Raw genomic sequence first — 14,234 nt, 5'->3', positions numbered from 1 at the left:
TATTATGCAATCATTTTCATTCACAGCAGACAATAAATTAATGTATCTTTATATATATAGAGTATAGTTTCATTATCTACCTAACAGGAATATTGGTGTAAATTCTATGAATCATTCTAGTACAAAAGCGGAACAACTATCTCCAGCTTTTGTGTAAAAATATATAAATTTAGTTCATTAGCAAGAGTTTATGTATATGACAAGTTGTAATTTGAAATAAAGATATCATTTGACGACGCTATCATTCCGTATTAAAATTGTCTTGTGTGAAACATCAGATAACTTTTTTTTTATATCTTGAAGCATCGTTGGATTTACGTACTGTATAATATTGACCTAATTACTATAAATCAATATTTTATAACCTTGCATTATCAAAATTCTTTCATAAATAACGATTATTAATGAGTGACAATCATCATTTGTTCTGTTGGGTACCTGGGTTTTTTTTTATTTTCAGACTGTGTGTCATACATTTACACTTAGATTAAAAAATGATATCTTTGGGATGTGAAAGGGAAATAATTTCTATAATCAATAGCTGGAAAAATCATGGGAAATAAATATCTCTATTGTCTCAGGCCAAAGATAATAGAAATGTCAGTTTACAGAGCTGAGAAATCACGGCCTAAGTATGTGTATACATTTACACATTCCTCAGATCAAACTAGTCCAAACCTTGGCAGATGTTAAGTTTCTCATTCTTGTCCACAAATCTGTCACTCCTTGTTGCCAAGGTAACAAGCTGAGAGGTCGTTGATGTCCACAACTGGTAAATACTGGATAATTACTTATTCTGATGAAGAGTTTGCTAACTGAACAATATTTAGCAAAAGGTATCAATGATACTTTCTCAGATTAATGCCATTCCTTAGACCTCCTACTATAGTGGTATAGAGTTATCATAAAACATTTAACTAATACAACACAAAAAATCACATTTGATTTTAACTTAACTTTAAGATTTTATTAAATGAAAGAATATACATGTACCAAAAACAAAATTCATATTGCAATATTTAGCCTCTGTTGTTCCTGATACGACAACACAATTTATTCTAAAATGAATGTTGAACAGGGGATGCAATGTTGTATGTGTAAAATAACAAAACTTATATAAGAGACCAGAATCCAACCTGTAGGAGAGATCCCAGAGAGATATCGACTCCCACCTTGAATGCCCTTAATCATCCTATGAAAGACTTGTTTTTTTCTACACTTTTCCCTTCGATCCCTTTCCTCTTCATTATTTGATAACAAGAAGAACTAACAAATGAAATCATAGGAAAGAGCAAAAAGAAATTACATGTAGTGATAAAAAACATCAACTGGCAAAGTCCAAGGTGGCTGCTTGTCAGCCAATTTATGTTCCCAATCAGATACAAATTTGAATGGGCACAACTAGGAACCAAGGTAACATACATACTGTATCGAGTTTTAAAAATATCCCTCCAGTACTTCTCAAGAAATAGCAATTACAAACTTCAACTGGCAAAGTCCAATATAGCTGGCTGTCGGCCATTTCTTTCTAATCAGATTCAAAATTCAATGGCCACAACTAAGGACCAAGGGGGACCTACATATGAAGACTGCAAAAGATCTTTCCTGTACTTCTCAAGAAATAGCAATAACAATGATTGTTTACAGAGAGACGGATGACAACAACCACGACCATGTACCATGGACAAAAGGTGAGCTAAAAGCATGCAACCAACATAAGTATATAAATCTCAGACAATGCTATACAGACCAATCATTGAGGTAGCAGTATCTTATAGTACGCTCAACATGAAAATCAACATTCAACATGAAAATGTACATTCAACATGAAAATCTATATTCAATCTTTGAACACTTATGTAGTCGCTAATACAACATGATGAATGATTTAGGGTAAAGGTATGGGTTTTTTTTTATATCTGTATTACATATGAAAATATCTCAAAGTAATCAGTAATTCTTCTGTACAGGATATATGGATTGAATAGATTTTTTTAATTTTCATTGCGGCTATGAATACCAGTAGCTAGCTACATATCCCGTGGCGCGCGGTAGCGCGCCTCGGACGATATGTAGCTAGCTACTGGTATTCATAGCCGCAATGAAAATTAAAAAATCTATTCAATTCATATATTTACATAACCTTGATTTAAAAAATTTATATCGAGAAAACGAGAAATTTTATTAAAAAGAAAAATTTGTCATGTATACGACGAAACGCCAAATTATTAGAACAGCCGGGGGGATCCCGCCTATGCACCATCGTTTACCGTGTCCTTCCGCTCAGCAGTTTGCAGTAGTTTTTTTTTTTTTTTTTTTCTTGTTATTTAAAACAAAGAGACATGAAATAACATCGAATTATTGTGTTAAATTAATTTTAATTTATGTAAATAGATTACAAAGAAAACATAATTTACGGAAATGAAACGAGGACTATTTTTCAAGCGTATTGATATTTTTCTGATGTTATGTGTGGAAAATCAGCACGAGAGACAATGTTTTCATACGGTTTTCATAGTGTATCCATGGTCATATGTTTGTTGTTTTCACTTGGTATGTTCATATCAGCAAACCAAATTAGGAATGTAAATATATATCTATGACTAGAAGGATTTCCAATCTCAAACATCAAGATTCAGTTCATTATCACATTTGTTAATTGTCATTAATAATCTAAAATACAATCAACCCACAAAACAACAATATGGCAAGATGTGATACCATTAAAACAGGCATCAATTTATCAAAAACGTTTACATAACTAATTAAATTCTAACTGTTGAAATACCTTCCATCAGCATGATGTGTACACAAATTCCTTCCATCAATAAAATAAACAATCTGATACTTCAGAACACTGCTGCAAGCCATGAAGGCCAGCCATTTGCCAAAGTAACAGATTTTTGTTTTGAAAAGTATCATGAACACATTCAGATGTAGTTTGTAGAAATTTGGCATGACAAGGTATGCCTTGCCAGATGTGACTGCATGATTACTAAAGATAATTTCATTAAAGGTGATACAACATATACACGTCCTGACAACATGACCATATTTCATATCAACACACCCAGTTCAGCTATATACCCATACCTCTGTAGGAACACTTTACCAGGTCTTTAAGTACTACTTCACCATATCAGCTAGCCATTCTCATTCTTACCCTCCTGTATTGTGTACAGTTTGTATATTACGAGAACAGACCCTAGATTTTATATCAACACAGAATGGTTAACTTCCTCTATTGGCAGCAAATTCATCCAGTCCTTCCTTCAACATAGCTTCACTCATGCCATTCTCGGCGAGTATACAGGTCACACCTGGAAAAATACACCATCAACCTAAATCTCAGATAAGTTTATAATATATAGGTGGCTGGGTGGCACAGTGCTAACACACTTGCCTTTCACCAAGGCGTGGGGTCGTCGGGTGGCACAGTGGTAACATACTTGCCTTTCACCTAGGTGTGGGGTGGTTGGGTGACACAGTGGTAACATACTTGCCTTTCACCTAGGTGTGGGGTGGCCAGGTGGCACAGTCGTAACACACTTGCCTTTCACCTAGGCGTGGGGTGGTCGGGTGGCACAGTGGTAACACATATGCCTTTCACCTAGGTATGGGGTGGTGAGGTGGCACAGTGGTAACACACTTGCCTTTCACCTAGGTGTGGGGTGGTGAGGTGGCACAGTGGTAACACACTTGCCTTTCACCTAGGTATGGGGTGGTGAGGTGGCACAGTGGTAACATACTTGCCTTTCACCTAGGTGTGGGGTGGCCAGGTGGCACAGTCGTAACACACTTGCCTTTCACCTAGGTGTGGGGTGGTGAGGTGGCACAGTGGTAACACACTTGCCTTTCACCTAGGTATGGGGTGGTGAGGTGGCACAGTGGTAACACACTTGCCTTTCACCTAGGTGTGGGGTGGTGAGGTGGCACTGTGGTTACACACTTGCCTTTCACCTAGGTATGGGGTGGTGAGGTGGCACAGTGGTAACACACTTGCCTTTCACCTAGGTGTGGGGCAGTCGGATGGCACAATGGTAACATACTTGCCTTTCACCTAGGCGTGGGGTGGCCAGGTGGCACAGTGGTAACATACTTGCCTTTCACCAAGGCTTGGGCCTTTCACCAAGGCGTGGGGTGGTCGGATGGCACAGTGGTAACACACTTGCATTTCACCTTGGTGTGGGGTCTGGTGGCACAGTGGTAACACACTTGCCTTTCACCTAGGTGTGGGGTGGTCAGATGGCACAATGGTAACATACTTGCCTTTCACCTAGGCGTGGGGTGGTCGGGTGACACAGTGGTAACACACTTGCCTTTCACCTAGGTGTGGGGTGGTCGGATGGCACAGTGGTAACACACTTGCCTTTCACCTAGGCGTGGGGTGGTCAGGTGGCACAGTGGTAACACACTTGCCTTTCACCTAGGCGTGGGGTGGCCAGGTGGCACAGTGGTAACACACTTGCCTTTCACCTAGGTGTGGGGTGGTCCAGGTGGCACAGTGGTAACACTACTTGCCTTTCACCTAGGTGTGGGGTGGTCGGGTGGCACAGTGGTAACACACTTGCCTTTCACCTAGGCGTGGGGTGGTGAGGTGGCACAGTGGTAACACACTTGCCTTTCACCTAGGTGTGGGGTGGCCAGGTGGCACAGTGGTAACACACTTGCCTTTCACCTAGGTGTGGGGTGGTCAGGTGGCACAGTGGTAACACACTTGCCTTCCACCTAGGGGTGGGGTGGTCGGGTGGCACAGTGGTAACACACTTGCCTTTCACCTAGGCGTGGGGTGGTGAGGTGGCACAGTGGTTAACACACTTGCCTTTCACCTAGGTGTGGGGTGGTCGGGTGGCACATTGGTAACACACTTGCCTTCCACCTAGGGGTGGGGTGGACGGGTGGCACAGTGGTAACACACTTGCCTTTCACCTAGGTGTGGGGTGGTCGGATGGCACAGTGGTAACACACTTGCCTTTCACCAAGGCATGGGGTGGCCAGGTGGCACAGTGGTAACACACTTGCCTTTCACCAAGGCATGGGGTGGTCGGATGGCACAGTGGTAACATACTTGCCTTTCACCTAGGTGTGGGGTGGCCAGGTGGCACAGTGGTAACACACTTGCCTTTCACCAAGGCGTGGGGTGGTCGAGTGGCACAGTGGTTACACACTTGCCTTTCACCTAGGCGTGGGGTGGTCGGGTGGCACAGTGGTAACACACTTGCCTTTCACCTAGGCGTGGGGTGGTCGGGTGGCACAGTGGTAACACACTTGCCTTTCACCTAGGTGTGGGGTGGTCGGGTGGCACAGTGGTAACACACTTGCCTTTCACCAAGGCGTGGGGTGGTCGGATGGCACAGTGGTAACACACTTGCCTTTCACCTAGGTGTGGGGTGGTTGGGTGGCACAGTGGTAACACACTTGCCTTTCACCAAGGCGTGGGGTGGCCAGGTGGCACAATGGTAACACACTTGCCTTTCACCTAGGTGTGGGGTGGTTGGGTGACACAGTGGTAACACACTTGCCTTTCACCTAGGCATGGGGTGGCCAGGTGGCACAGTGGTAACACACTTGCCTTTCACAAAGGCGTGGGGTGGCCAGGTGGCACAGTGGTAACACACTTGCCTTTCACCAAGGCGTGGGGTGGCCAGGTGGCACAGTGGTAACACACTTGCCTTTCACCTAGGCGTGGGGTGGCCAGGTGGCACAGTGGTAACACACTTGCCTTTCACCAAGGCGTGGGGTGGCCAGGTGGCACAGTGGTAACACACTTGCCTTTCACCTAGGCGTGGGGTGGCCAGGTGGCACAGTGGTAACATACTTGCCTTTCACCTAGGTGTGGGGTGGCCAGGTGGCACAGTGGTAACACACTTGCCTTTCACCAAGGCGTGGGGTGGCCAGGTGGCACAGTGGTAACACACTTGCCTTTCACAAAGGCGTGGGGTGGCCAGGTGGCACAGTGGTAACACACTTGCCTTTCACCAAGGCGTTGGGTGGCCAGGTGGCACAGTGGTAACACACTTGCCTTTCACAAAGGCGTGGGGTGGCCAGGTGGCACAGTGGTAATACACTTGCCTTTCACCAAGGCGTTGGGTGGCCAGGTGGCACAGTGGTAACACACTTGCCTTTCACAAAGGCGTGGGGTGGCCAGGTGGCACAGTGGTTATACACTTGCCTTTCACCAAGGCGTTGGGTGGCCAGATGGCACAATGGTAACACACTTGCCTTTCACCTAGGCGTGGGGTGGTCGGGTGGCACAGTGGTAACACACTTGCCTTTCACCAAGGCGTGGGGTGGCCAGGTGGCACAGTGGTAATACACTTGCCTTTCACCTAGGTGTGGGGTGGTCGGGTGGCACAGTGGTAATACACTTGCCTTTCACCTAGGTGTGGGGTGGCCAGGTGGCACAGTGGTAATACACTTGCCTTTCACCTAGGTGTGGGGTGGTCGGGTGGCACAGTGGTAATACACTTGCCTTTCACCTAGGTGTGGGGTGGCCAGATGGCACAATGGTAACACACTTGCCTTTCACCTAGGTGTGGGGTGGCCAGGTGGCACAGTGGTAACACACTTGCCTTTCACCAAGGCGTGGGGTGGCCAGGTGGCACAGTGGTAACACACTTGCCTTTCACCTAGGCGTGGGGTGGTCGGGTGGCACAGTGGTAACACACTTGCCTTTCACCTAGGTGTGGGGTGGCCAGGTGGCACAGTGGTAATACACTTGCCTTTCACCAAGGCGTGGGGTGGTCGGATGGCACAGTGGTAACACACTTGCCTTTCACCTAGGCGTGGGGTGGTGAGGTGGCACTGTAGTTACACACTTGCCTTTCACCTAGGTGTGGGGTGGTCGGGTGGCACAGTGGTGACACACTTGCCTTTCACCTAGGCGTGGGGTGGTCGGGTGGCACAGTGGTGACACACTTGCCTTTCACCTAGGCGTGGGGTGGTCGGGTGGCACAGTGGTAACACACTTGCTTTTCCCCTAGGCGTGGGGTGGTCGGGTGGCACAGTGGTAACACACTTGCCTTTCCCCTAGGCGTGGGGTGGTCGGGTGGCACAGTGGTAACACACTTGCCTTTCACCTAGGCGTGGGGCGGTGAAGTGGCACTGTGGTTACACACTTGCCTTTCACCAAGGCGTGGGGTGGCCAGGTGGCACAGTGGTAACACACTTGCCTTTCACCTAGGCCTGGGGTGGTCGGGTGGCAAAGTGGTAACATACTTGCCTTTCACCTAGACGTGGGGTGGTCGGGTGGCACAGTGGTAACATACTTGCCTTTCACCAAGGCGTGGGGTGGTCGGGTGGCACAGTGGTAACATACTTGCCTTTCACCAAGGCGTGGGGTGGTCGGGTGGCACAGTGGTAACACACTTGCCTTTCACCTAGACGTGGGGTGGTCGGGTGGCACAGTGGTAACACACTTGCCTTTCACCAAGGTGTAGGGTGGTTGGGTGGCACAGTGGTAACACACTTGCCTTTCACCTAGACGTGGGGTGGTCGGGTGGCACAGTGGTAACACACTTGCCTTTCACCAAGGCGTGGGGTGGTCAGGTGGCACAGTGGTAACATACTTGCCTTTCACCAAGGCGTGGGGTGGCCAGGTGGCACAATGGTAACACACTTGCCTTTCACCTAGGTGTGGGGTGGTGAGGTGGCACAGTGGTAACATACTTGCCTTTCACCTAGGTGTGGGGTGGTGAGGTGGCACAGTGGTAACATACTTGCCTTTCACCTAGGCGTGGGGTGGCCAGGTGGCACAGTGGTAACACACTTGCCTTCCACCTAGATGTGGGGTGGTGAGGTGGCACAGTGGTTACACACTTGCCCTTTACCTAGGCAACCATGATAAATATAAGCTGGTATAACTTCTTTCACAATTAATTTAAAATAAATAAATTCTACATACATACATGCCATACCTCCCGGCGTGAGATTAACTTTCTTGTCTTAATCTTTAGCTACATGTAATTATAATATACCCTTTTCAAATGCTGTTATGTAATATGCATAAAGCTGTGAAACTTTTTGTGTTACATAAAAAAAATCAAAAAATAATTTCAAATCTTTAGAATCTGAATGTATATTATTGCATTTTTTACCTTATACAACTTTTTGTTGTTTGCATATACAATATGATTAATATCCAAAATAAATATAAATATTCTTTATCACTTTCAAAATTAGTTTATTGCTTTAAAATTGAGTAAAAATGTTGATATTCATGTCGCGCACAAATCTCCCTTATTTTAGGCAAAACTCCTTAAAATAATCATCAATCTCCCTTATTGGTCTCCTGAAAGTATGGCATGTATGTAACATACATTTATAATGGTGTTTCCAAATCAATGAGGTATAGGCATGTCAGGATGGAATATGACTAAAATGTTCACCTATTGTCTAGTGTTGACGATCTGTGGGAACTGGGACTCTTTGTTAAAAGTGTCAAACAGGTATTTTATTGCTAGTTGGCATAAAGGCGTGGTGTATTGGTCATCATCAACTATGTGGAAATTTCTAACTGGTCACCTCATTTTTCATCAAAGAAGGACAGACATCTTGGTAATCATGAACCATTATGTGAGTTGATGAAACTGTTGGAAATGGTGCCACCCTTGTATGATCTTTTCTGTGTAAGTTTGCTCTGTATTTGTCCTGTGTTTAGACAGACACAATACATATTGACAGTTCGCCAGGGAAACATATTGTTAGAATAAAAGATGCTCTGGGCTGTGGATTTCTGAGTTTTCTCATTTAACGAGTTTTACTTACCTAAAGATCCAACATCTTTTATATTCCTGTACTCATCATCAAAAAACAGCATGTCTTTGAAACTTACACCACTGTCAAATTGAAATCTATAAACAAAAAAATATTGTCAAATGACATTGCATAGAGCTGCCACACAATTTTTCAATGATATGTTAATGGTGTACTTATATAGAACCATAAAAATATCATGCATTCTAAACATAGCTCATTATTAGAGTTAATGCTGTTCTCTGCTGATAATGACCATACTAGCTGATGTGATGATGGAGAACAGTTATTACCATTAAACATCAACCTTAAAGCCTTATGTTGATACATCAATATTTTCCAGTGTTTTGATAAAACAAATTCTATAGTCTACATCAAACATATGATAAAAATAACAATTGGCAACACATTTCATTCATATATGTTTACAAATTACATAATTATTATGTTCATGGATTACAGTTGGAGTGAACTATTTCCTTATTTGACCTTTGTGACGAGGGGTCAAACTCCCTGATCAGCAAAGTGATGGACATTCATATCTTATAATGAAAATGTGATCACATGCTACCCATTAATTGGTTTTAGAATATATCACCTTTTAAAGTGATTTATTTTGCATCCAGGATATATCTGTCTGTAATGAAAGTACTGATCCCAGTCAAACAGGGTGACAAGGTCCTCGGCTTCTTTAGTGGTACCGGTTCTGTAATATATAAAACAAAGTATTTATAATAAAACAAGCTTAAATAAGGTCAAAGGTCAGCACAGGATTAACACAGTAACAAAAGGTAATACAGGATTTAAAGGTCATACAAGATTGAAATAGAGTCAAAAAGTCAAGGTTACAGGGTCACAGGTATATGCTGATGTATATCTACCTGGATGCAATGCCTAATTTGTATCCTTCTCCATGCAGTCTTTGTAACATCGCTGGCACACCTGGGTAAAATGTCACATGTTTTTTGCGGCTATCCTCAACCTTACCATCACTGGAAAACAAAATATCAAATCATCTTTCCCTGTACTTTTACAATTAGATAAGATGATTTCATGACAATAATTACATGTATATCAGTTTAAGTATACATGTAGAACTAGATACTAATAGAACCAAGAAGTACATATTTCACAATCTTATCACTTCAGTCCACTCTCCTCAGTTCAAAGTCTCATGAACAGACAAGATTCATGTATGGATATTATAGGAAGATAAAATATTTTACCTGGATTTGGTATCAGGAATTAAGCTTCATTTGATAGGTATAAAAAGTGTCAGCTTATTCTTTATTTACACATTCAATACAGCACACAGGTGTACACAGGTAACAGGTTATATTTTAGGTAAGTTTTTTTAGTTTATTGTAAATGTATATTCCAGTATATTAGTGAGAAAACTGACCAGTACTATCATTTTACTTACCTTCTCTTTTTAAATGGAGGATCAACATGGGTGTCCACCCAGAATGGCCAAAGTGTGTAATCTGAAATACCATAAAGGTCTTTATATAGACACACAAAAAAACACATGAAAAGATTACATATGGTCGAATGAAAAAAACAAGAGTTGTCAGAAGACAACAATTAGCTCGTGAAGTAGGTTGAAATTCAGAATTAGTTTTTTTCAAGGTAGGTCAAAGATCAAGGTCAAGATCAGCAGGTCTGAAATACTTCAGCTGTATTATCATTAGTATGAAGTGAGAAATCATAGACACCTGAGATAATATGTGAGAAATCATAGACACCTGAGATAGTGAGAAATCATAGACACCTGAGATAGTAAGTGAGAAATTATAGACACCTGAGATAATATGTGAGAAATCATAGACACCTGAGATAGTAAGTGAGAAATCATAGACACCTGAGATAGTAAGACATACTTAACATTTCCCTGTCAGAGTGAGAAATCATAGACACCTGAGTTTCTGATCTTTTTTCCTGTTGTGCTGAAATAATTACTTTTGTACATTAAGTTTTAGAATATTTTAGTACTCAACAAGAGTCATCCCCCAACATTAGTATTAGTGTGTGTGTATATCTCTACACAGACAACAACACACTATGGAACAATACCCTTAGGTGCTCCTTAATATTTATCATCCATTAAATAAGCAATGTATAAGAACTAATAAAGCAAATTGGATATCACAAATTTATAATTTTTTCTCGGAACTGGTATGACCTTCATTGAACTGATACTTATCTGAATCGACACCTTATCAATTATGTACAGGCATGCACAGGTAGTTGTGAACAGGAGTGTGATTTTATCTTAACCTGTAAATAATTAAGTGGATGACATCAACCACCATAAACCCATAAACAATGGCAATGAAGCGAACTATGTACATGGAATTATCGCATCTTGGAAAGAGTTTCATCAACTAGGTATCCAAATACCTAGATATCTGAAGTGGAAAGAGCACATTAACAATGCCTGTAAAATAAGCCAGCTCTATACACTTAGATTCCTACACACCTACAAGCACTCACAGTCTAAGAGAATACAGGAGAACAGCATATATACATGTAGTTCTGGACAGATCAATCATGGATACAGTTATTTGGTACCCTCATACAACCAAAGAGATCGCTAAAGTGGAAAGTGGACAAAGATGTGAGACAAGATTCATAACCAAAAACTATAAATCCAGAGAGGTTAAGGATGCATGACAAAAACGCTAAAGAGGGCTGATTGATAAGTTGTGAACCTCGTATTGAAGGAGGTATCCAAGGATGTTTTTTTTAAGTCCTACTATTCTCCGACTATAGGGCTGTCTACCCAAGGACTGGTTTCATTTGGTTAGTTTATATCAACGAGGTAGTTCTCTAAAGTAAACAAGAGGCCCAGGGGCCTTAACGGTCATCTGACTCTAAATTAAAAACCTTATATTATTGTAGTATGTATTCTCTGTAGTAAGTATATAGTGGCACTGTTGGCCATGGTGGCCATCTTGGATTTCTGACCGACCCAATAAATAACAACACTTGGTAAGGACCATCTCAGGATCATTTCTGGTAAGTTAGAGCTGAATCCCACTGGTGGAATTTGAGAAGAAGTTTAAAACAGGCATTGTTCAGGAAAACCATGATTGCACAATCATGTTACAAAAATGGCCGCCATGGCAGCCAAGTCAATGATTTTACGAGGCCGAAAAATAACAACACTTTGTTGGCCCTCCTTCCTTAAAATCCTCACCAATTTCCAGCTCAATGGCACCTGTGGAACTGGAAAAGAAGTTTAAAATGTTTTTTCAAGATGGCTGCCATGGTGGCCATCTTGGATTTCTGGCCGGACTGACCCGAAAAATAACAACACTTGGTCAGGATCATATCAGGACCATTTCAGGCAAGTTTCAGCTTAATAGCACTGGTGGAACTGCAGAAGAAGTTTAAAATGTGTTTTTCAAGATGGCGGCCACGGCGGCCATCTTGGATTTCGGACCGACCCGAAAAATAACATCACTTGGTCAGGACCTTTTTAGGATCATTTCTGGCAAGTTTCAGCTCAATAGCACTGGTGGAACATGAGAATAAGTTTAAAATGTGTTTTCAAAATGGCGGCTATGGCGGCCATCTTGGATTTCGGACTGACCCGAAAAATAACAAGACTTGGTCAGGACCATCTCAGGATCATTTCAGGCAAGTTTCAGCTCAATCCCAGTGGTGGAACTTGAGAAGAAGTTTGAAATGTGAAAAGTTTACGCACGGCGCACAGCGCACGACGACGGACGAAGCATGATGACTATAGGTCATCCTGACCCTTCGGGTCAGATGACCTAAAAAAGACAAGCGGCTTTTGCAAAATGGCTGCCATTCATGATTGTGGCTTTAAATTGATTGAGCATCCGTCTTATTCATCTGATCTCACTCCATCAGACTTTCGTCTATTTCTGAAACTAAAAACAGCTATTTCAGGCACCCTGACTATAACTCTAACGCTAACATGCAGTGGATGACTTTCTGAATAGCCAAGAAAAGGAGTTCTATTAAAGTGGCAATGAGGCCCTTAAACACCGCTGGCAAAAGTGTATAGATACTGAAGGTGATTATGTTGAAAAATAATACAATATGTCCGGCAAAATTCAAATCCTTCAATATGAGTCTCACATCTTATCAATCAGCCCTCGACGTACAAGATATAAACTTCCCATAATTTAAACCAAAAGAAACACCAAAGTCCCATATTCTTTTACAAAGTGATAGAAGGCAAATACCTGCAATAGTGAATACCACCTGACCACACAATCACACTCCAAAAACAAAAACTGTGAGAGAATCAAATTTAAGGTACAAACTTTCAGGGACTGTTAATAAAAAACCATGCAACATTGTTACAACTGTAGTAGGAGTGGAAAAATGCACGGCCAGACCGGGGTTCGAACCCAGGACCTCCGAAGACTAGCCAGGTGCTCTACCGATTGAGCTACCTGGTTGCCGATGATCGACCCGGTCCAGTTTTGCTACACTCTTCACTCCCTTTTTTACATTTTTAAGTCTTCGACCCCGAAGACTTCAAAACTCACAATCCCAGGCTCAGGTATCCCCTTGTCAAGTATTCACCTTACTTGAAACAAGGTTTGGTCACAGGCACCAAATGTAGTAGGAGTGGAAAAATGCACGGCCAGACCGGGGTTTGAAACCAGGAGCTCCGAACACTAGCCGGATGCTCTACCGATTGAGCTACAAGATGTACATGTACCTGGTCGCCGATGATCAACCCGGTTCAGTTCTGCTACACTACATTTGTAAGAAACAACAGCAAACCTTCTACCTGGAAAAACTGGGTCTTCCTAAAGGCATGAATGGACCTGAATCTAGACCTGAATTAGTTTTAAAGGTGTTTATTGCTCATAAATGTGTTATCTCTCAGTGTTAAACATTTTACAAGAAGGGATGTTATTACATATTAAATTACCATATTTATTTTTTTGACACTATTCATTGATGTATCTTTAATAAAAATTGGCAATTCAATATGTAATAACATCTCTTTTTGCATAGTTTTTAACACTGAGAAATAACTCATTTATAAGCAATAATTTTAACACCTTTAAAAACCAATTCAGGTTCAGGTCAATTCATGTCTTTGGGAGGACAGTGTTCCGAACGACAGGCGTCTGCATCTGACAGAGAGAAAAAAAGCCTACCATCCCAGATGTTTTTCCCATGATTTTTAAACATTGAGTGACTGACCGACCGTATACCATGTAACACACAGACGGCTGTATCAGAACATTTAGAGCATTTTAGAGCGTTTTGTATCTAAAAACTCACCAAGATCAAATACAATCAATTTAGGTTTGGCCATCTTCTTAAATATGTAGCTAATACCTGTATAGCACATACGAGAGATGCGATTTCACCATGGGTATGAGCTCACTACCGGTTAAATGAAGAAGGAAATGACAGCTGAGAGAAGGGAGGTAACTCATTTTCGGTTTCACTTTCAGTATACTTTGCATTGGTAACTGACGATA

At 42.1% G+C, this 14,234-nt stretch overlaps 1 protein-coding gene across 1 annotated transcript; it reads right to left on the bottom strand.

Moving 5' to 3' along the window:
- Window positions 1-2,297: 2,297 nt before the first annotated feature.
- Window positions 2,298-14,165, bottom strand: LOC117337558 (magnesium-dependent phosphatase 1-like). Its single transcript, XM_033898589.1, has 6 exons — window positions 14,032-14,165; window positions 10,178-10,238; window positions 9,636-9,746; window positions 9,353-9,460; window positions 8,767-8,852; window positions 2,298-3,320 (listed from the first exon to the last, which is right to left on the bottom strand). Exons 1-6 carry the CDS (start codon window positions 14,099-14,101, stop codon window positions 3,232-3,234), a joined length of 525 nt encoding a protein of 174 aa, XP_033754480.1. The 5' UTR covers window positions 14,102-14,165; the 3' UTR covers window positions 2,298-3,231.
- Between the last annotated feature and the right edge of the window lie 69 nt (window positions 14,166-14,234).

This window comes from Pecten maximus, chromosome 11 (genome assembly GCF_902652985.1).
Source record: "Pecten maximus chromosome 11, xPecMax1.1, whole genome shotgun sequence".
In the NCBI taxonomy this organism is placed as follows: domain Eukaryota; kingdom Metazoa; phylum Mollusca; class Bivalvia; order Pectinida; family Pectinidae; genus Pecten; species Pecten maximus.
The sequence above is the reverse complement of the archived record's forward strand: the minus strand, read 5'-3'. Positions and strand labels throughout refer to the sequence as shown.